The sequence below is a fragment of the Magallana gigas genome, chromosome 7 (genome assembly GCF_963853765.1).
Source record: "Magallana gigas chromosome 7, xbMagGiga1.1, whole genome shotgun sequence".
NCBI classification, from domain to species: Eukaryota; Metazoa; Mollusca; class Bivalvia; order Ostreida; family Ostreidae; genus Magallana; species Magallana gigas.
The window spans coordinates 4,816,622-4,842,090 of NC_088859.1; the positions used below are offsets into that span (position 1 = coordinate 4,816,622).

The 25,469-nt window shown below is 33.8% G+C and overlaps 1 protein-coding gene across 1 annotated transcript in view; it reads right to left on the reverse strand.

The window, feature by feature from the left end:
- LOC117684168 (thimet oligopeptidase-like) overlaps positions 1-22,156 on the reverse strand; it is a 73,290-nt gene extending 51,134 nt beyond the window's left edge. The window contains exon 1 of the mRNA XM_066067157.1: positions 22,030-22,156. Coding sequence (XP_065923229.1) covers positions 22,030-22,108 — 79 coding nt within the window. The 5' untranslated portion in view covers positions 22,109-22,156. The remainder of the gene's footprint in view (positions 1-22,029) is intronic.
- Between the last annotated feature and the right edge of the window lie 3,313 nt (positions 22,157-25,469).

The window sequence follows — 25,469 nt, forward strand, 5'->3', positions numbered from 1 at the left end:
TTTGAATTTGATTACTGATGTATATAGATGTAAGTTGCCCTATGATCACTAAGAACATTACATACACTTAAAGTACCAGAATCGTGTACACATATATTTTCACTAATTATAATGGGATCTATGAGGGTGTTTGTGTTATGTGTACTTCTTGTGGGTTCACGTATAATATTTGTCAGTCTATCGTTGTTCATGATTGTATGTATCTCATGTGAGTTATTTACCTTTAAAAAATCAATATTGAGATCACCAAGTATTACAATATTATTAGAAATATCAGTAGCCTTTTCAAAAAACCAAGACAATTTTTGCCAAAAAGCACTACTAGAGTGTGGTTGACGATAAATACAGCATACTAGAAGAACCCCTTTCACTTGATGGAAATGTATGGCACAAAATAAAACTCCTCGGAATCAAAAAACGCTACCGTGGTCATAGGTCCAGAAGGAAAAAATTAAAAGAAAAGGACTGGAACACTAGAGTCCATCTGGATTTGTTGCGACCTCTGACCAGGATATTGATTGATTACTCAGTGGACAGGAATCTCTCTTTTTCAATTGTCAATACGCAGTCTATATGTAACAAAGTTGATGAATTTCTTTACCACATTATTGAAAGCAAATTAGACATTTGTTGTGTAACTGAAACTTGATTAGATGACAGTAATCCAAAACACAGAATTATAAGATCCGATCTGAATATACCTAGCTATACTTTTATTGATGTTCCCCGTAAATTTTGATCTGGTGGCGGAACTGGTATTTTGTTTAAAAACACGCTTCAAATAAAATTACTCAACTCTGGACAGAAAGATTCATTCGAATACTCATTGTTTGAATTAGACTTTCATTCGAAGACCATACACATTCTGATAGTTGATCGTCCCCGATACTCAAGAGTTCACCCCGTGTCCACAACGGCATTTTTTGATGAATTTACACCTTTTCTAGACGAGATAATAACAACTCATCGCACGGTTATCATTTGTGGAGACTTTAACATTCATTACAATAAAGTTAATGACTTAGATACGATTGCATTAAATGAAATGTGTGATGTAATGGGGTTGTGTCAGCTTGTTAAACTGCCAAACACATCGATCCGGAAACACAATTGATCTAATCATGATACGAAACAACGATACAATTGTTTCGTCCGAACCAAGCGAAAATTTTCAGATTAGTGACCACAGTTTCATTCATACCTATATATCTCTACCCAAGCCTTAGATCATCAGAGAAACGAGGAAAGTTCGAAAAATAAGTGCCATAAATTTGACACAATTTATTAACGATCTCGTCCTATTCAATAAAAATGCAACCAAACATGAAAAGTTGGACGATTTAGCAAAATTTTACAATTCTGAACTCCAAAATATCTTAGACAAACATGCTCCTGAAAAAGAGAAATTAGTTACGATCCGACCGACGTTACCATGGTTTACAGAGGAATCATGTCATCTGAAGACGCGCTGCAGGTCAGCGGAGAGAAGATGGAGAGGAAACAAGACTGCGGACAATGACCACGCCTTCCGATGTGCCAAACGGGCCTATAGAAAACATTTCAGATACAACAAATACAAGCATATCACTTCGAACATTACTGAGTGTGGAAAAGATGCATCTAAAATGTATAAACTTGTGTTTGGATTGATAGGTAGAACTAATAGTAATCCCATGCCGCCAAGCACAAGCGACGAATCACTAGCAGACGAATTTAGTTCATTTTTTATGGATACAATTTTAACCATTCGCAAAACTTTAGATAATTTTGAAAAATTTGACCCAAATCTTGGATCTAAGTGCACAAACGACTTTAAACATTTTGATTCAGTATCTGACGAAAATGTGTTAGGTGTGATCAAAAACTCAAAGTCAACTACCTGCCCAACTGACCCAATCCCATCAAAACTGATCAAGCAATTTTCCGAGGTGTTATTGCCAACAATTACTTCCATGGTTAATAAATCCCTCACATCGGGTGTTTTTGCAAATGAATGGAAAACAGCAATTATAAGACCCCTATTGAAAAAGAACGGTTTGGATGTAATTTTGAAAAACTATCCTCCGGTGAGTAATTTCAGTTACCTCTCAAAAATTGTCGAAAAGTGTGCTTTAAATCAGTTTATGAAATTTCTCGAATCGAATAAGCTACTACCGGATTATCAAAGTGCAAATAGAAGGGGGTTCAGTACCAAAACAGCTCTACTAAAATTATCATCAGACATTCTGTGGAAAACTGAGAGGCAGGAAGTCACCGCCTTAGTCGCATTAGATCTTTCAGCTGCATTCGACACGGTTGACCATTCCATACTTAGTAAAGTATTACAAATTATATTCGGAGTGTCCGAGTCAGCACTTGATTTGTTTCAATCGTACCTTTCCTCAAGGAGGGCGGAAGTGCATTATTAATGCGTCTAAATTTCAGCCTCAATGCCTGGACTTTTCAGTACCATAAGGCAGTATATGTGGACCTGTGCTCTACACTGTAAACGCAAGTATTCTACAACAGTTTATCAAAGACTTGGGGGTCTTATTACTAGGTTATGCCGATGACCACTCCGCATATGATAGTTTCAATCCAAAGGCAATCGCAGATGAAAAACGTGTAATAACAAATTTAGAGAACGTCTTAGTTAATATCAATGACTGGATGAATCTAAACAGGCTGAAACTTAACCCAAGTAAAACTGAATTTGTGTTATTTGGAAGTCCGCAGATGCTATCTTTGTCTTCTTCCACTTCCATTTATGTTGTGGGTGCTAGTGTAAATTCATCTGTGTGTATCAAGTATCTCGGTTGTTATCTAGATGAACATTTAACGTTCAAGAAATTTGTCAGCGAAAAATGCAAAACGATATCCCTAAATTTGTTCTTGATCAATAATATTCGCCAATACCTTACTGTCGACTCCTGCAAGCAAATAGTACAGTCCTTAGTTACTAGCCATCTGGATTATGCCAACAGTGTCCTGTACGGATTGCCAGAATGTACCATCAAAAGGTTGCAGTTATTGCAAAACCGCGCTGCTAAACTTGTGCTGAAGTGGAAGTCGACTGATAGCTCTACAGAAGCTCTTAAGCGATTACACTGGTTACCCGTCTATTTTCGAATTAGATTTAAAATCGCGTGTGTTGTTTATAAGTGCCTCAACGATAGTGAAAGCCCAGTATACCTCAGAGAAATGCTAAGTATACGAGAGTCACCATATAGCATTCGCTCTATAAGCTCTAAAACACTAAATGTTCCTGCCGTCAAACGCAAAACCTTTGCTGCCAGATCATTAGCAATTTCAGGACCGACCGTTTGGAAGGAATTGCCGACAGACATGAGAACTATTCGTGATTTTACTACTTTTAAGCGCCAGCTAAAGGCATTTTATAATAAGTGTGCTTTTTAATTACTATGTGTAGTAAGGGGAAAAAACTGAAAAAAAAAAAATGTGAACTCTTCTTAGACAACATTTTTAAATTCTGCATGTATAACAAATCTATGTATTTTTTTTGTGTGTATAGCGCCATTGATTGCATTTTTATTTGTAAAATTGTGCGCTTTATAAATTATAATAATAACTAGACACAATCTCGTTGCGAGCAACGAGGAGGTCTTCCGTCTGATTTTAGAATTTGTTCTATCTTGATTTTGCTATTTAACAGCTAAACATGATTTAGAATAAAAAAGCAGGGTCTACATTCTAGGGGGCCAGATACTATTTTGTTACAGGTGTAAGAGCTTTGTTCAACAAGTGTTTAGAATTCGCCACTGTTCTTGAGATATCTTAGAAGAAAAAGTTTTAGGGGCCGGTCCCTTATCTCCTTATTGGAGCCGCTGAACCAAATTTTGAAGATTGCATGTTGTTAAGTACATCATTTTTAGCATCTTTTCTTCTATACTGCATTTCAAAATATTTTTTCTTTTGAGATATAGGTGGTCATAGTTTTGGACTCTTGACCCCTAAAAAACCTTCATTACATAACACATGACATTACATTGCTTGGATACATAATTGTAAGATAAACATATTTGCTTCTATAGCCTTTCACAAAATATCCCTCAGTAAAGGGCTACAGATGAAAGACTTTAGAGCTCTTTGGTCCCTTAATTTGACGGGCCAGCCCCTTTTTCTTGATATCAAATAAAAGGTCATTTAAATTTCAACACATTTTGTTTAACAAGTGTTAAGAGATTTGTTACCGTTCTTGAGATATATAGGAAAGAACGTTTTAGGGGCCGATCCCTTAACTCCTTATAGGGGCCATTTAACGAAATTTTGAAAATTGCATATTATTTAGTACATCATTTTGACTATCTTTACTTCTATACTGCATTTCAAAATATATTTCCTTTTTGAGATATGGGTGATCAAAATTCTGGACTTTTGGCCCCTAAAAAAAACCCTAATTACGTAACACACGATAAAATCATTACATTGCTTGGATAAATAACTGTAAGATAAACATATTTGCTTCTATAACTGTTCACAAAATATCCCTCAGTAAAGGGCTACAGATGAAAGACTTTAGAGCCCTTTGGTCCCTTAATTTGAGGGGCCAGCCCCTTTTTCTTGATATCAAATAAAAGGTCATTTAAATTTCAACACATTTTGTTCAACAAGTGTTTAGAAATTTGTTACCGTTCTTGAGAAATATAGGAAAGAACGTTTTAGGGGCCGATCCCATAACTCCTTATAGGGGCCATTTAACGAAATTTTGAAAATTGCATATTATTTAGTACATCATTTTGACTATCTTTACTTCTATACTGCATTTCAAAATATATTTCCTTTTTGAGATATGGGTGATCAAAATTCTGGACTTTTGGCCCCTAAAAAAAACCCTAATTACGTAACACACGATAAAATCATTACATTGCTTGGATAAATAACTGTAAGATAAACATATTTGCTTCTATAACTGTTCACAAAATATCCCTCAGTAAAGGGCTACAGATGAAAGACTTTAGAGCCCTTTGGTCCCTTAATTTGAGGGGCCAGCCCCTTTTTCTTGATATCAAATAAAAGGTCATTTAAATTTCAACACATTTTGTTCAACAAATGTTTAGAATTTTGTTACCGTTCTTGATTTTAGGGGCCGATCCCATAACTCCTTATAGGGGCCATTTAACGAAATTTTGAAAATTGCATATTATTTAGTACATCATTTTGAGCATCTTTATTTCTATACTTTATTTCAAAATATTTTTCCTTTCTGAGATATGGGTGATGAAAATTCTGGACTTTTGGCCCCTAAAAACCCCTAATTACGTAACACGCGATAAAATCATTACATTGCTTGGATTAATAACTGTAAGATAAACATATTTGCTTCTATAACTGTTCACAAAATATCCCTCAGTAAAGGGCTACAGATAAAAGACTTTAGAGCCCTTTGGTCCCCTAATTTGAGGGGCCAGCCCCTTTTTCTTGATATCAAATAAAAGGTCATTTAAATCTCAACACATTTTGTTCAACAAGTGTTTAGAAATTTGTTACCGTTCTTGAGAAATATAGGAAAGTACGTTTTAGGGGCCGATCCCATAACTCCTTATAGGGGCCATTTAACGAAATTTTGAAAATTGCATATTATTTAGTACATCATTTTGAGAATCTTTACTTTTATACTTTATTTCAAAATATTTTTCCTTTCTGAGATATGGGTGGTCAAAATTCTGGACTGTTGGCCCTTAAAAACCCCTAATTACGTAACACATGATAAAATCATTACTTTTATTGGATACATAACTGTAAAATAAACATATTTGCTTCTATAACTGTTCACAAAATATCCCTCAGTAAAGGGCTACAGATAAAAGACTTTAGAGCCCTTTGGTCCCCTAATTTGAGGGGCCAGCCCCTTTTTCTTGATATCAAATAAAAGGTCATTTAAATCTCAACACATTTTGTTCAACAAGTGTTTAGAAATTTGTTACCGTTCTTGAGAAATATAGGAAAGAACGTTTTAGGGGCCGATCCCATAACTCCTTATAGGGGCCATTTAACGAAATTTTGAAAATTGCATATTATTTAGTACATCATTTTGAGAATCTTTACTTTTATACTTTATTTCAAAATATTTTTCCTTTCTGAGATATGGGTGGTCAAAATTCTGGACTGTTGGCCCTTAAAAACCCCTAATTACGTAACACATGATAAAATCATTACTTTTTTTGGATACATAACTGTAAAATAAACATATTTGCTTCTATAACTGTTCACAAAATATCCCTCAGTAAAGGGCTACAGATGAAAGACTTTAGAGCCCTTTGGTCCCCTAATTTGAGGGGCCAGTCCCTTTTTCTTGATATCAAATGAAAGGTCTTGTAAATATAAATCTTTTTTTGCATTACAAGTGTTAACAAAATATTTTTCAGAAAAGAGACAAACTAAGAAAACCAATGAAAATTACGACGTTTTTTTAGTCTCAATTTTCGGGACCAGGCGAGCTTAAACGCCTTTTGAGCATGACAAATATGAACGCCAAATAGCACATCTACAATCTCTTGTCTACAATCCCTGAAAGTTTGAACTCGATATCTTTTACCGTTTAGGAGGAGATCCCTGGACAAGCCGACCCTCTGAAAATCGTTAAAACGTCATTTTCTCAAGAACGGAAATGACGTCATCAAAATAAAAAAATGTGTATTAAGTTCGGATTAATATCTATTAGATCTGAAAGTTTCACGAAAATCGGCTGAGCCATTTTTGAGAAATCGCCTGCACAAATTTTGTAAGAAAAAAATAATAATAATAGGGAACTAGAGCAAAGCTCGTTGCAAAGCAACGAGTGGGTCTTCCTTTAATGTCGGAAGTAAAGCTGGAAGTTCCTGTAAGAAGCAGAGCTTTTAAACCAATAACAAGAGTAACTAAAATAAAACGATGAAAAAAATCGAATTATTCCCGGTACCACTTAACAAACCCAAATGATTTTAAGTACGATATAACAAAAACCTTTTTGATTTCAAGAACGACTTAAAAAAATCCGAATGTGTTTAAGTACGACTTAACAATTATTTTTGGTACGAGTTAATTTTGCTATAAGCATTATGCTATTTTTTAAACCAAGGACGCGGAAACAAAATTTCCAGGAAAAATCAATTTTTAAACCCCGATATCTCTGTAATGCATCGTCTGATTTTAAAACGGATTTCAGTTTTAAATTAAGCTTAATAAAAGCTGCTTTGTTGCTATATAATAAATATCAAATTATTGGTCAGAAAAGAGTTATCATAAAAAGACTTAGTAGCCCTTGTACCCCCTAATTGGTGGGGTCAGCCCCTTTTTCTTGATATCAAATAAAAGGTCTCGCTAATAAAAACATATTTTGTTCTACAAGTGTTCATGAATTGTAAACCGTTCTCGAGATATATATACAAATGTGTTTTAGGGGCCGACCCTTTAACTCCTAAATGGGGTCATAAACAAAAACATTTAAGGTAGCATATTAACAAGAACACCATTTTAAGCAACTTTTGTTCTACATTGTTTTAAAAAATATTTCTCCTTTTTCAGATATTAATGATCAAAGTTTTGAACTTCTAACCCCTTGAAATCCCTAATTACGTAACATATGACTTAAGTATGATACTGTATAGATAAACAGCTGTACAACGAACATTTTTGCTTATATAATTAATAACAAATTATTGTTCAGTAAAGAGTTATTGTAAGAAGACTTCAGAGCCCCCTTGGCCCCTAATTTGAGGGGCCAGCCCCTTTTTATTGATATCAAAGAAAAGCTCGTGAAAGTTGAAACAACTTTTGCGTTACATGTTTAAACAAATTATGTGCACATCGAAAGGTATTACAGAAAATGTGCAAAAATTTCGTGAAAAAATTTGGTGCTAATTTTCAGGTTCAGGCGAGCTTCGAGGCCTTGAGCAATTTTCATAATTGGAAGCATGGGGGTACATCTACAGACATTCATCTACAACCCCTGAAAATTTTAAGCTTCTATCTTGATTAGTTTCGAAGGAGATGCGTGGACAAAATGACCCTTCAAAATTTACAAACTCGTCTATATCTGAAACTGGATGTGACGTCATCATGCAAAAATTTGATAATATGTAGCGACGATGATGTTCTATCACTCCTATAAATTTTGTGCAAATCGGTTGGGTAGTTTTCGAGAAATAGCGCTCCATAAAAGTCAGAAAAAGAAAAAAAAGAACTAGAGCAAAGCTCGTTGCAAAGCAACGAGTGGGTCTTCCGTTAATGTCGGAAGTAAAGCTGGAAGTTCCTGTAAGAAGCAAAGCTCTTAAATGAATAACAAGAGTAACTGAAATAAAAATATGAAAAAAATCGAATATTCCTGGTACGACTTAACAAAATACGAATGATTTTAAGTACGACTTAACAAAAACCTTTCCGATTTTATGAACGACTGAACAAAAAAAATCCGAATGTGTTCAGGTACGACTTAGCAATTATTTTTGGTACGAGTTAATTTTACTTTGAACATTACGCTATTTTTTAAACCAAGGCTGCGGAATCAAAATTTCCGGAAAAATCAATTTTTAAACCCCGATATCTCTGTAATTCATCGTCCGATTTGAAAACGGCTTTCAGTTTTAAATTAAGCTTAATAAAAGCTGCTTTGTTAGATTCAGCTTAATAAACTCTACAATACACATATTCTTTTTCGATTTGATCAGAAAATTCATTTTTTCGAAAAATTTGTTTCACTTCCGGAAGTGACAAAATACATTTTTTGGTCAAATGCCATAAGTAAATCCGCAGATTTACAATCACAGAAAATTTCAAGTCTTTACAAACAACCGTTTACTAGAAAAGTCCTGGACAAAATCACTTTTTGAAAATTTTTAAAATGACGTAACTAGAAAACGGAAGTGAATTAATGACTGAAACTGTAAAAGCTTCAAGGAACAAGAATTTAACATAATCTCTGAAAATTTCTTGCAAATCGGTTGAATAGTTTTTGAGATATAAAGCAAAAAAGAAGTCAGAAGGAAAAACAAGAAGATTAATAATAATAAAAAAAAACAATAGAATAACAAGAGGGTCTTCCGTTGAAAACGGAAGACCCTAATAATAAGAACTAGACACGATCTCGTTGCGAGCAACGAGGAGGTCTTCCGTCCGATTTTTAGAAGGAAATATGACATCATCGGCTTTGATTTTCGACAACAAAACATGTTATGGAAAAAAGAGTGAAGTACTAAGGCGTTATTGTATCGCTGTTTATAAGTTCTCTGACATAGCTTTTTTAAATATTTTCATTTCTTCCAATTAAGATAGAAAAGATTAAACTTGTTTACCTCTGGTCCCTAAAAACCTTAATTGGATAACGCAAGAGAAAATCATTATATTGTTAGGATATATAAACGTATTATACCAAATTTAGCTTTATTAACATTTCATAAAATGGCTCTCATTAAAGGGCTATAGATAGAAGATTTTAGAGCTCTTTGATCCCCTAATTTAAGGGGCCAGTCCCTTTTTCCTAATATCAAATGAAAGGACATTTAATTCTAAACACATTTTGTCAACAAGTGTTTAGAAACTCGTTACCGTTCTGGAGATATATGAGGAAGAAGGTTTTAGGGGCCGATTCCTTATCTCCTTATAGGGGCCGTTTGACAAAATGTTGAAGGTTGCATACTGTTAAGAACATCATTTTGAACAACTTTTCTTCTGTACTGCATTTCATAATATTTTTCCTTTCTGAGATCTAGGTGATCAAAATTTTGGACTTTTGCCCCTAAAAACCCCTAATTACAAAACACATGATAAAATCATTACATCGCTTGAATACATAAATGTAAGATAAACACATTTGCTTCTATAACCTTTCACAAAATATCTCTTGGTAAAGGACTACAAATTAAAGACTTTGGAGCCCGTTAGTCCCCTTATTTTAGGGGCCAGCCCCTTTTCCTTGATATCAAATGAAAGGTCATTTAATTCTAAACAAATTTTGTTCAACAAGTATTTAGAAATTTGTTACCGTTCTAGAGATATATGAGAAAGAAGGTTTAAGGGGCCGATCTCTCAACTCCTTATAGGGGCCGTTTGACGAAATTTTGAAGGTCGCATATTGTTAAGAACATAAGATTAAACAACTTTTCTTCTGTACTGCATTACAAAATATTTTTCCTTTCTGAGATATGGGTGATCAAAATTTTGGACTTTTGGCCCCTATAAACCCTTAATTACGTAACACATAATAAAATAATTACATTGCTTGGATATACAACTGTGAGATAAACATATTTGCTTCTATAACATTTCACAAAATATCTCTCGGTAAACGGCTACAGATGAAAGACTTTTGGGCCCTTTTGTCCCCTAATTTGAGAAACCAACCCCTTTTTCTTGATATCAAATGAAAGGTCATTTAATTCTAAACAAATTTTGTTCAACAAGTGTTTAGAAATTTGTTACTGTTCTGGAGATATATGAGAAAGAAGGTTTAAGGGGCCGATCCCTTAACTCCTTATAGGGGCCGTTTGACGAAATTTTGAAGGTCGCATATTGTGAAGAACATAATTTTAAACAACTTTTCTTCTGTACTGCATTACAAAATATTTTTCCTTTCTGAGATATGGGTGATCAAAATTTTGGAATTTTGGCCCCTATAAACCCTTAATTACGTAACACATAATAAAATTATTACATTGCTTGGATATATAACTGTGAGATAAACATATTTGCTTCTATAACATTTCACAAAATATCTCTCAGTAAACGGCTACAGATGAAAGACTTTTGGGCCCTTTTGTCCCCTAATTTGAGAAACCAGCCCCTTTTTCTTGATATCAAATGAAAGGTCTTGTAAATATAAAAAAATTTTACAATACATGTTTTAACAAAATATTTTTCAGAAGAGAGATAAACAAAGAAAACCATGAAAAATTATGACTTTTTTTAGTCTCAATTTTCGGGACCAGGCGAGCTTTAACGCCTTTTGAGCATGACAAATATGAATGCCAAATGGCACATCTACAATTTATTGTCTACAATCCCTGAAAGTTTGAACTCAGTATCTTTTACCGTTTAGGAGGAGGTCCCTGGACAAGCCGACCCTCTGATAATCGCTAAAACGTCACTATCTTAAGAACGGAAATGACGTCATCAAAATAAAAAAATGTATATTAAGTTTAGATCAATATATATTTGATCTGAAAGTTTCATGAAAATCGGCCAAGCCGTTTTTGAGATATCGCGGGCACAAAATTTGTAAGAAAAAAAAAGAAAAATAACTAGACACGATCTCGTTGCGAGCAACGAGGAGGTCTTCCGTCCGATTTTTAGAAGAAAATATGACATCATCGATTTTGATTTTAGACAACAAAACATGATATGGAAAAAGGAGTGAAGTACTAATGCTTTATTGTATCGATTTTTATAAGTTCTATTACATTGCTTTTTAAATACTTGCATTTCTTCCAATTAAGATCGATAGATTAAACTTGTTTACATCTAATCCCTAAAAACCCTAATTTGATAACGAAATAGAAAATCAATATATTGTTAGGATATATAAACGTATTAAACCTAATCTAGCTTTAATAACCTTTCACAAAATGGCTCTCATTAAAGGGCTTTAGATGAAAAAATTTAGAGCCCTTTGATCCCTACTTTAAGGGGCCAGTCCCCTTTTTCTTTAAATCAAATGAAAGGATATTTAATTCTGAACACATTTTGTAAACAAGTGTTAAAAAATTCGTTACCGTTCTGGAAATATATCAGAAAGAAGGTTTTAGGGGCCGATCTCTTATCTCCTTATAGGGGCCGTTTGGCGAAATTTTGAAGGCTGCATATTGTTAAGAACATCTTTTTGAACAACTTTTCTTTTGTATTGCATTTCAAAATATTTTTCCTTTTTGAGATATTGGTGATCAAAATTTTGGACTTTTGGCCCCTAAAAACCCTTAATTACGTAATACATGACAAATTTATTACATTGCTTGGATACATAACTGTGAGATAAACATATTTGCTTCTATAACCTTTCACAAAATGTCTCTCAGTAAAGGACTACAGATTAAAGACTTTTGAGCCCTTTGGTCCCCTTATTTTAGAGGCCAGCCCCTTTTTCTTGATATTAAATGAAAGGTCAATTAATTCTAATCAAATTTTGTTCAACAAGTGTTTAGAAATTCGTTACCGTTCTGGAGATATATCAGAAAGAAGATTTTAGGGCCCGATCCCTTATCTCCTTATAGGGGCCGTTTAACGTAATTTTTAAGGTTGCATATTGTTTAGAACATCTTTTTGAACAACTTTTTTTTCTATTAACATTACAAAATATTTTTCCTTTCTGAGATATGGTGATCGAAATTTTGGACTTTTGGTCACTAAAAACCCTTAATTACGTAACACATAATAAAATCATTACATTGCTTGGATACATAACTGTGAGGTAAACATATTTGCTTTTATAACATTTCACAAAATATCCCTCAATTAACGGCTACAGATTAAAGACTTTAGGGCCCTTTCGTCCCCTAATTTGAGAAACCAGCCCCTTTTGCTTTATATCAAATGAAAGGTCTTGTAAATATAAATTTTTTTTACATTACATGTGTTAACAAAATATTTTTCAGAAGAGAGATAAACAAAGAAAACCATGAAAAATTATGACATTTTTTTAGTCTCAATTTTCGGGACCAGGCGAGCTTTAACGCCTTTTGAGCATGACAAATATGAATGCCAAATGGCACATCTACAATCTATTATCTACAATCCCTGAAAGTTTGAACTCAATATCTTTTACCGTTTCGGAGGAGGTCCCTGGACAAGCCGACCCTCTGAAAATCGCTAAAACGTCACTATCTTAAGAACGGAAATGACGTCATCAAAATAAAAAAATGTATATTAAGTTTAGATCAATATCTATTAGATCTGAAAGTTTCATGAAAATCGGCCGAGCCGTTTTTGAGAAATCGCGGGCACAAAATTTGTAAGAAAAAAAAAGAAAAATAACTAGACACGATCTCGTTGCGAGCAACGAGGAGGTCTTCCGTCTGATTTTAGAATTTGAGATATATGTTCGATCTTGATTTTGCTGTGAACAACTAAACATGTTTAAGAATAGAAAAACATTCTAAGGGCAAGTTACTATTTTGTTTCAGGTGTAAGAGCTTTGTTCAACAAGTATTTACAAATTCGTCACCATTCTTGAGATAACTAAGAGAAAAACGTTTTAGGGGCCGGTCCCTTTTCTTCCTTATTGGAACCACTGTGCCAAAGTTTGAAGGTTGCAAGATTAAGGTTGTAAGATAAATATATTTGCTTCTATAATACATTAAAAAATATACCTAGGTAAAGAGCTAGAGAAAAAAACTTAAGAGCTCTTTTAGGTCCCTAATATTAGGGGTCAGCCCCTTTTTCGTGGTATCAAATGAAAGGTCATTTAATTTTAAAGACATTTTGTTCAACAATTGTTTAGAAATTCGTTACTGTTTTTGAGATATCTGAGAAAAAAAGTTTTAGGGGCCGGTCTCTTATCTTCTTATTAAGGCTACTTAACCAAATTTTGAAGGTTGCATGATTTAAGGTTTATTTTTTTCGAGCATGTTTTCTTCTATACTACATTTCAAAATAATTTTTTCTTTTGGAGATAAAGGTAACAAAGTTTTGGATTTTGACCCCCTTAAAACCCCTAATTACGTAACACATGAAACAATCGTTATGCTGTCGGTGTTTATAACTGAAAGATAAACATATTTGCTTCTATTAATAATATAAAATATCCCTCGGTAAACAGCTAGAGATAACATATTTTAGAGCCCTCTAGGTCCTTAATATATGGGGCAAGCCCCTTTTTTGTGGTATCAAATGAAAGATCATTTAATTTTAAAGAAATTTTGCTCAACAGTTGTCAGGAAATTCGTTACTGTTTTTGAGATATCTGTAAAAACGTTTTAGGGGACGGTCTGTTGTTTCCCTATTAAGGCTACTGAACCAAATTTTGAAGGTTGGATTATGTTAAATATCATTTTAAGCCTCTTTTTTCTATACTGCATTTCAAAATAGTATTCCTTTTGGAGGTATAGGTAATCAAAGTTTTGAATTTTGCACCCAACCCCCCTAATTACGTAACACATGAGAAAATCGTTATGCTGTTGGACTTCATAACTGCAATATAATAATATTTGCTTCTATAATCCATTTCAAAATATCCCTCGGCGATGGGCTATAGATATAAGATTTTAGAGCCCTCTAGGTCTCTAATATACTGCGCCAGCACCTTTTTCTTGGTATCAAATGAAATGTTATTTAATTTTAAAGACATTTTTCTCAACACTTGTTAAGAAATTCGTTACCGTTTTAGAGATATCTGAGAAAAACATTTTAGGGGCCGGGCCCTTATCTCCTTATTTGGGCTGCTGAACCACAATTTGAAGGTTGCATGTTGTTAAGTACATCAATGTAAGACCTTAACAATAGGGGAAAAACTGAAGAATTACAATAAGGTATTCCGTTTGAAACGGAAGACCTTAACAATAAGAAAAGTTAACAAGATATCTGGAAAAGATCATTTTAGCGACCCACCCTATTACTCCTTTTAGGGACCGGTTAACAAATAAACTGATTGTTTCATATTCTTAAGCACATTATTTTTAAGAATGTTTTGTTTTGAAGATCGAAATTTCTGACTTCTGGTCCCTTAAAATCCCTAATTACGTAACAAAGGAGTAAACAGTTGTCATTTATAGGTTAATAATGTTTCGATGAACATAATTGTTTTATGTATAACAAAGTACTTCACAATTAAAAGTTATTATCAAAAGATTTCTAGCCCCTTAAAATCCCTAATTACGTAACATATGAGAAAACTTTGATCATAAATAGATGCATAACTAGAAGATAACATTTTTGCTTCTTATCATATTACAAAAAAATTCTCAGTACAGTGCTATGGTTGAAATGTTTAAGAGACCTTTAAGCCCCTAATTTGAGGGGCCAGCCCCTTTTTCTTGATGTCAAATGAAAGGTCTGTTAAAATTAAACATATTTTGTTCCACAATTGTTTAGAAATTTGTTACCGTTCTTGGGCTATTTGGAAAAGACCGTTTTAGGGGCTGACCCCTTATCTCCTTATTGGGGCCACGGAACGATATTTTGATGGTTGAATATTGCTTAGATAAGCATTCTAAGCATTTTTATGCTATGTTGCTTTTCAAATATTTCTCCTTTCTGTGATAGAAGTGATCGACATTTTGGACTTCTGGCCCCTTAAAACTCTTAATTACGTAAGGCATGAATTTTTTATATAATGTGTAGTTAAATACCTCTAAGATGAACATTTTTGCTTCTTAAACATATTACAAAATATTTCCCAGTAAAATGCTATGGATAAAAGACTTCAGAGCCATTTTGGCCCCTAATTTGAGGGGCCAGCCCCTTTTTCTTGATGTCAAATAAAAGGTCTATTAAAATCAAACATATTTTGTTCAACAAGTGTTTAGAAATTCGTTACCGTTCCTTAGCTATCTGGAAAAGAAAGTTTTAGGTAGCGACCCCTTTATCTCCTTATTGGGGTAGCTGAATGATTTTTTGATGGTTGAATATTGTTTAGATAAGCATTCTAAGCATCTTTTATTATATATTGCTTTTCAAAATATTTCTCCTTTTTGTGATACATGTGACCGATATTTTGGACTTTTGGCCCCTTAAAATCCCTAATTACGTAACGCATGAATTATTTTTTACAATGATTTGTTAAATATCTATAAGATAAACATTTTTGCTTATTAAACATATTACAAAATATTTCGAAGTAAATTGCTATGTAAGAAAGACTTTAGAGACGTTTTAACCCCTAATTTGAGGGGCCAGCCCCTTTTTCTCGGTGTCAAATCAAAGCTCTTTTAAAAATAAATTTTAATTGCTCTACATGTCTTAACAAAATATTTTCGGGAAAAGAGATACATAAGGAAAACCAAGAAAAATCACTACATTTTTTATATCTCAATTTTCGGGTCCAGGCGAGCTTCGGCGTCATTTGTGCCAGACATTAATGATTCACTTTATGCAAAACTACAATCATTCCTCTACAATTTCGTGAAAATTTGAATTCGATATCTGTTTTCGTTTAGAAGGAGTTCGATGGACAATATGACCCTCTAAATATCGCTAAAACGTCAATATCTCTAAAACGGAAATGACGTCATCAAAATAAAAAATATATATTAAGTTCAAATCAATATCTATTATGTCTGAAAGTTATATGAAAATCGGCTGAGCCATTTCGGAGAAATCGCGTGCACAAATTTTGTAAGAAGAAAAAAAATAATAATAGGGAAAAAGAAACCGAACGAAAACAATAAGGTCTTCCGTTGGAAAACGGAAGACCTTAATAATAATAGGGAAAAAGAAACCGTACGAAAACAATAAGGTCTTCCGTTGGAAAACGGAAGACCTTAATAATAATAGGGAAAAAGAAACCGTACGAAAACAATAAGGTCTTCCGTTGGAAAACGGAAGACCTTAATAAAGAAAAAGAAACCGTAGAATAACAAGAGGGTCTTCCGTTGGAAACGGAAGACCCTAAAAAGAAACCGAACGAAAACAATAAGGTCTTCCGTTTGAAAACGGAAGACCTTAATAAAACTAGAGCAGAGCTCGTGGCAAAGCCACGAGTAGGTCTTCCGTTGTTGCTGCGGGTTGAAAATATATGTGATATGGTGTCAAAACTATAATGACTATACTTTCAGTTCTGCTTTTGTTATAAAAACGTGTTGTGATTGAAAGCCTGTATATAAAACATGTTTTGAAAAAGAAAGGAAGAAAATGTTTTAGGAAAACTATTTGTCGAACACAATTTGTGTAATCGTTTCAAAAATTCTTTAAAAAATGAGATGTTAAATGGCGAGTTAAATTTTCAAAGGGTAGCAAGCATTGTTATAAACAGTATGTACTCATGATTCATGTCAGGAATTGTATTTTTTTTTAAAAACCGAACACACCTACAAAACACGTAACCTTTTCTCTAAGATAACTTCTTTATTTAAATCTTTCTTAATTTTTTAAGACTATGTGCAAGTTTAGAATTGTTACGTGCTGACAAAATTTAGTAATTAGTTAAAATTGATGGCATCTCTGAACTTTTCTATAGGGAAATGTGTGTCGTCTGATATTATTTAAGGATACGAGTAGACTTGGACATTCAAAATAATATATAATAAGCTTAAAAAAAAATATCAGCGGGAGAATTTATGCAAAAGCGAGCATCTAAATTTTACACCAGATGGTGCTGTTTCATAAAGACACCGCTATGTAACGTGAATTAAATAACCTTATTACAGAAATGAATGTTACCTCTCTCGACGATGTAATAATATGCAAAATCCTTATTTTTATGTCAGTGGGTTGATTAATAAAATTGGAAAAAAACTTCAATTGCACTTGCGTAAATTGGAATTCTGGGAAGGAATTAGACGGTCCGTGTTAGAGAATTTCGAAGAAGTTATGAAACTGGTCAGTTTCTAGATCAAACTGCGCATTGATGTATTAAAAGACTATCATGTGTATCGTCTGTAGCCACGATCCGGAATCCGTATGTACAGTCATACATTGTATGTATATCGATACACCTTTACCTCCTCACCTACAGCCATACAAACGAGGGTGCAACCTTCATATACACATGCATAGTATTATAGTTCTGGAAACAATTTATCTTGTATTTTAATATATTGGGTATTCATTGTTCACCTAAAATTAGTATTCCACTGGCTGTAGCTAACCTTGTAAGTAAATTAAGTTGCATTACAACCTCATAATACACAACTTCAATTAAAAGGTGTGTTTTTTATCAATGTTCGTACAATTAGCAATAACGCACTTTAGTGTAAGTTTGAGACGCGCATATATTTTTTGGAGGCAGATATGTCGCTATATTATAGTCTGCAAGTCAAGAGAACTATTATGGTCTTTCAACGAAATAAGAAATCTGTCGACACTTGCAGTACTTTGATGATTTCTATGGCGATCGACTGCATTGCATAATGTAGTCGTATTTCCCAAGAACAAAATTTCCTTTGACTTCCAACTTTCAATTATAATATATGAATTATTCTGTCCATAACCATAGAAGTTTAGAGTGTTCAAGAGGTTAAATTATTAGCCACATTTTCAGGTTACGATTTCACCTCTTTAATGTGAAGATGATTGACTTCGAATAATAGTCTTATTGTTAATAAAAGCACCTTACAACTGTTACTCAATTACATATGTTCTGAGTTGTGTGCGCTAAAGCGACACAAGATTTTCGGTCGCACGTGGCGATTGAATTAACACAGACTGACCGAATGAACAAACGGGTGGGAAAGTGAAACACGTTGAGGAGAAAATGTTACACACAAAAAGAAGTCACCAAAAATGATTTTCGACAGATCTGGATATCAATAAAATCCAGCGCGAGCACTTGTCAGCGGGGCGGGAGGGGGGGGGGGGGCGCAGCAATGAGTTCGCTTCCACACTCAAACAAACAACCATGTAATAGAAAAACTACAGAGTGATTAATATGTGACCGATAGAATCTAATCTTAAGTTGTTTACAACTCATGTGAATATTCTTTCAAATAATCATCAAATGCCTCAATTCAGGACATTCTTTTATCGTGCTAGCACCTACCGCAAACATGTAACATGGAACTTTGATTATAATTTGAGTTGATTTTTAAACTACCTTGTACGCTATCGTATAATTAAATCAATGCTTAATCAGCTGTACAAGTAAAATAAATTCATCTTTTCATCTTAAACCTATATAATAGTTGAAAACATAATAAATATAGTTCTGTCCGTGCAAAATATGAAACATGAACGCGTGATAAGATACATGTAGAAGAACACGAGCCGACCGCGGATCACTTGTCCACTCGCGCTATATCTCCTCGGCCATGTGCGAAGGATGATCATCATTTAATATTTGTGGGGGGGGGGGGGGGGGGGGGTGGGGAGGTTAAAATTTTTTAGATATACAAACCAACCATTAATTTATGTCTGACGATGTTTCCGATTTGGAGTAATATCGTTCATTAATATTCATTTTCACTCAAATCTTTAATTAAATAAATACAAGATGGACAGACTTTTAAAACATAAAATTAAAATAGTTCTTGTATTTACGGCTATATAAACTCAAACACGTTCATATTCATCTAAGTGTGCATCGCGGTGTGCGAATCTTGTGTATTAGATAACCGCTTACCGCTAGGTAGTGCAGCCGTGGCTGATCTCCTCGGCCGTGGACGAAGGGTAGATAACGTAAAGGTACAACGCACAGACACGCACAGCTCAGAACCCAGGACGATTTGAAAAGTTTGCAGTATAATGACTATATTCTATCAAATAAAAGTTCTTTATTTTAAACTTAAAACCCTCAATTGATCTATGTCTGATATAATTGCTTTAGATTGAGAATGACATTGCTTTTAATAATTAACTGAACAATTTCTTAATTGACACCGAATCGTTTAGTCGATAAACTTTTATGTGTAATCAAAACTAAAACAATTCTTGAGTTCGCGGCTAAATAAACTCGTATATGAGAGACGCAACTCTCGTGTATTAGATAACCGCTGACCGCTAGGTAGCCATGCCGCGTCCATGGTGACCGATTTCCTCGGCCGCGGGCGAGGGAGAGTTTCGTTAACTTGGCCAAATTGCCGCGAGTACTGGTCAACACGTATTACTTTTCCCCTCCCATTATGCAATACCCGAACACAAAAACAGTTTTATGAGATCAATAAAGTCACAAACAACATTTTTTGCAGCGACGCCCATATCGAAAAATTTACCGTTTTAGAGTTATGAAGCAAAGACTTTTAAGGGATCTAGACCCCTCATTTCAGGGGCTAGCCCAGCCCCTTTTTTATGGTATCAAATGAAAGCTTATAATATTCTGCACAACTTTTGTTCTATATGTGTCTAGAAAAAATTTACAACTAAAAAGTTATTCAGCAAAGATATAAGCAAAATTTATCATTTTTTGAAACATAAATTTCGATGTAATTTTTTAAGAAGCATACGTGGGTTAATCAAACATGTAAAACTGGGAGGACAACGTTCAAGATGTCTACATTAAAGATTTGTAAATTAAAACTACTTGCTACGGATCAACTCGGAGCCTTTGCAGGTACACGAGACCCACTAAAAAAATATTCAAAGGGGAATAACTCAAAACCGGAAGTAGCGATTTCACAATTTTTTGTGCTGTAGTAAGCTATTGTCATTTCCAATAAACGCTGAAAATTTGAATAAAATCTAATGACAAACAAGCGAGATATTAGAGTTTAAAGAAACGTCTAGAAGAAAAAGAAGAAGAACTAGAGCAAAGCTCGTTGCAAAGCAACGAGCGGGTCTTCCGTTAATGTCGGAAGTAAAGCTGGAAGTTCCTGTAAGAAGCAGAGCTCTTAAACAAATTAAAAGAGTAACTAAAATAAAAAGATGAAAAAAATCGAATTATTCCTGGTACGACTTAACAAAATCCGAATAATTTTAAGTACGACTTAACAAAAACCTTCCTGGTTTCAAGAACGACTTAACGAAAAAATCCGAATGTGTTAAAGTACGACTTAAAAATTATTTTTGGTACGAGTTAATTTTACTTTGAACATTACGCTATTTTTTTAAACCAAGGACGCGGAATGAAAATTTCCGGAAAAATCAATTTTTAAACCCCGATATCTCTGCAATGCATCGTCCGATTTTAAAATGGCCTTCAGTGTAAGATTCAGCTTAATAAGCTCTACAAAACAGATATTCAATTTTGATTTGATCAAAAAATTCAATTTTTCGAAAAATTTGATTCACTTCCGGTTTCGACCGGAAGTGACAGATTTTCATTTCGAGCCTTATTACAGAGGTAAATCGACAAAATCATAACCACTGAAAATTTCAAGCCTTTATCTTAAAGCGTTTTTAGAAACGCCGCGGACAAAATGACTTTTTAAAATTTTTTTATAAATGACGTAACGTAAGAACGGAAACGACGTTTTCAAAGACACTTTTGGATCTTAGAGGCATAATAGTTGCACATAATCTCTGAAAGTTTCATCTCAATCGGTTATAAACTTTTCGAGTTATAAAACCGAAAAGGAGTCAGAAACAAAAGATGTCACCTTTGACCTTCCAAACTGTGTGCTTGTTGCACCATCAAATGTCAGAAACTTACCAAAGTAAAGTTTATTATATTTCTGTGAGTATTTCCTATGTAAAATTACAATGAATAAACATGCTATTCCATCTAACTGTGAAATAGTTTCTATGCTATCTGTCCATCAGGGTTGTCTCTAAGACCCAGGAGGCGGGGAATTCCCCCGCCTATAATGCCTTAATTATCTGGCTATTATTGCATTTCAACACAATATAACTATAAGCAAGACACCCTGACACCCCCCTTCTACTTTTTTATTTCTTCCTTCTACTTCAATTTTTAGAGACAACCCTGGTCCATGGTGAATAGTCAACGAAAGTATTCACCGGCAGCATACGATTTCCCTCTTTTTTAAACTCGGAACACCTCTGATATAATCCGATCACAGCATTAAATTCAAAGTCTGATAATTCTAATTTGTTTATCATCAAGAAATTCTGCATCGCCAACAAATAAAGTTTTCTTCAGGATAATAATTAAGATACCTATAGCTATTTACTGACAGAAAGACAGACCAAGACTGTTGTGTTGTGTGAGGATGACATAAAGGTTATTGTCCCCCTCAACAGCAACTATTTCACTTGGCTTTGCCCCATGAAATAGTGGCTGTCTTGGAGGAAAATAAACTTGCTATCATCCTCATACCCAGTAAATAGGTATATAATGTCCCATCCACATAAATTTCGAGTTATATAACCTCCCATTTGTAACCTGCAATTTCACAGTGTAAAGTCAACACAACAGTCTTAGCCACAAGTTTCACCATTCAATTCTCATGTACTTATTAAACATTAGGGATCTTCATATTGCATACCAATTCCAACAAGGAAGATCCCTCTAATGATAATCATTAAAATTCATTCATCAAAACGACGCAGACTCTTAACTAAAGGTATGATCCTTACCAAGCTCTTCCTCTGTGAAGGTAAGAATGGTGTTCTCCTCACTAAGGTTTTTACTGAAGTCAATGGAGAGATCACTCATCCTCTTCTTTATTTCTTTGATCTTCTGCTGTTTGTCAGTGGGCAGATGGAGGCCTATGACAGATATCTTATTTTATGCTTCAAAAATCTTGACCTTTAAATAAATAGTCAACCATTACTTTCCTTCCCCTCATTTTTAAGGTGGAATGGGACACTTCCATATTGTGACGTATGCCTATCAAAATAAGAAATAAAATCGAGTATATTCTTATAAATATCTCCTTTCCCATAACAGCATGGCACAAAGGATTAAAGAGTTAACAACGAATCTGCAAGTCACAAGTTTGGGTCCCACATTAATATCAACAGGTGTCTCATAACACCTTTAAAAGAAAAATGAAATACCAAATTTCCGGGTGGGGGGGGGGGGGTTACATCTCTTAAAATTTGCATAAATATGGAAAATGTGTTACTTTTTAATTTGCCTCAGTTATTTTTTGCAATTTTAAGTTTCTTAATTAATAGAGCAAACAATACTGGATATTTCCGGGGATTGAAAATTTTGCTGAGTTAAATTGATCTTGAAACAAGAGGCCTAGGGCCATCGCTCAATTAAGCAACAATAGACAAAATAAAATCAGTCATATACAAATATCTAGACAATGTAGTATAACATATCCTGTACTTAAAAAAATTTCATCCCCCCCCTGGATATTCTGTTTATTATTGAGCCTCGTTTGAAATATCTCCACTTGAAAGAGGGTGTGGTCCTTCATTTTAACAAACTTGAACCTATTCACTTAATAATGCTTTTCACTTAGTTTTCTTGAAATTGGCCCTGTGGTTCTGGAGAAGAAATCAAAAATAGAAAAAAAAGTTTACAGACAGACGGACGGACAGACGGACGTAGGAAAAAAGTGATCTTACTTGAGCTGTCGGCCCTGGTAAGCTTAACAGCAAGAAATAGATATTTTCAAAAATTACTGGATATATGGTATTCAAAGAGTATAAAGCACAGTAAGAATTTAGGAGGCAACTAAATTTGAAAAGTCTGAAACTATTAAGAGAAAAGGGAAAAACTGTTTTGCTCACAAATTACACAAATGAGACTGAGAATGTATATATTAATACATGTCAAAAGTTATACATTCTAATCGCCACTGCCTCACATTCAAAGACTATTGACAACTAACATATTTCTGTATACAGTTACAAACCTAGTATAGGTATAAATGTACATTACCTTTTCTTCTCCCCAGCTTGATCATCCTCTTTGGGATTTTGTTGAGCCGTCGGTTGAAGATTTTTCTCAAAGGCAACACATGCATCAAACACATCCTGGCGCATGCTGCGTAATGTACATATTGTCCACGTGAAGTTAACGACATCATTCACTGACTAGATAATATTTACAGTCTGAATCTTAACCAGCATGGAGAAAAAAATAATTCAGCTGTGTACTCTAGAATAGATTTTAACTTGAGATCAGATGAATTGCCACATATTTCAATCTATTAAAAAAATATATTTTTAAAAAGGTCAGACAATCAAACAGCACATTACAATTAGACATTGCAATAATTCTAGCATGATTACTTTTGTCAGATTAAGAGTTTTTTGTACTTTTGAGCAATGCGTCCATGTGTACTCTAGAATTGATTTTAAAGCCGACATGAGGCGATTTAAACAAATTTATTGTTATCCGAGTTAACCGTTTTAGTTTAGCTATCGATAAAGTTAAACAACGGGGTATACCCAAAGGGTTCGATACGCACGAATGATTTACAGCTCTGTCCGTACAGGTGTAAACATCGGGAAGTGTCACGTATATACATGTAAACGGCCAAAAATTACCGAGTAATTCCGGAACGAAGAAAATCAAGTCCCCTAAGACATCCATTGAAATTACACGCATTTTATGCTGACAAGCAAAATTCTTGTATAAAAAGCAGTATTTTAGATGTAAAATTCCTTTACTTGCACCACGTTCGCGTTCGAGTCGTCAGTCATAGTGTCACGCCACGAAACATACAGAGAAGTCGGTATTTTCCCATCCTGAGAATACATAAAGCCTTTCCGAACTTGCATATAAGCAGTAAGTAAACTATTTTACTTTCAGAACACATTTACTCCATTGAAAAATGATGCTAAGGCAGTAGTATAGCGCGACAGTACATGCTGCTAAAACGCATGGCCTCTTTTCTCCGCACGAAATACTCAATGTATGAAGTGCGCATGCCCGGAATAAAGAAAATGAAAGTAAAACTTGTACATGTATGAAAAGCTGAGGGAGAAGTCATTACCGCTTGTTTGGGTCCAAGAAATATAAGTTTCGTGTATTTATATGGTCATATGAACTAAGAATTGTTTTATTTGGTGTGGTTTTGTAAGAGTATGAAAATAGTTGATTTAAATAAATAAAGTTATTGTAATTAATACGTCTAAACAGTACACATATAAAAAAGTTAGATCCACCCTTTCTTTTAATTTATACACATGTACATATACCCTTAGGGCAGTACTTGATCATGAGTTGGTCAGTGGATATTTGTGATCTTGGTTTTTATTGGTTGTTTGTGTCAGGTTGAATTTGGTTGGTTTGTATATTTTGCTTTATGTGTTTTACCGCCAAGTTTGACAATCTTTGTCTGGACATTGACCAAAGCAGACTATATATTTATATTGAGAAGTAATTTAATTTTGGACCAGACCTTGCTCTTTTTCTGGTAAGTTATACTAAGTATACTAATATCCTATAACACTTACTATTAGTAAATTGATTATCCTATAAATTGCAAAAAACATTAATTCCGTCCATAATCACAAACTAATGAGTATGAATGAATTAGAATGAAAAGATATTTTTTATATGGAATACAGTGTTGATTATAAAGATCAATATTTGGTTTATTTATTATAGTATTAATTGATTCTCAAATCAATTGTATATAAGAATTTTATGAAGATCAGATATTTGATTAAATTGGTCATTTATAAGATCAATTAGATTAATTTCAGTAATAAATATTTTTAGAATTATTTTGTTCAAATTACAGAAACAGTCAATGTCAATATAATCTCACCACGAAATCGGTGTACGTATTATGAGCCTGTTCCTATAGAATGGTGAAAAAGTGTTTTTAAATATTTTTTTTATCTGATTAATATATTTTATGACTTATTTTGGAGAAATGTAATTCATGTACATTATAAGAGTTACCTCCCGCTAAATGTTTAAAGTACAATTTTAGTAAGATAATGTATAAATATTATCTTGATGGAAATACATATATATTGTACTAATGTTATATTTTGATATAAATTATATTATTGTTTTATGATATTTCAGGGCTTAAATATACATTGCAAATTTTAAAGTCACTGTGTCCGGATACGAATAAACGAACCATACAGATATCTTT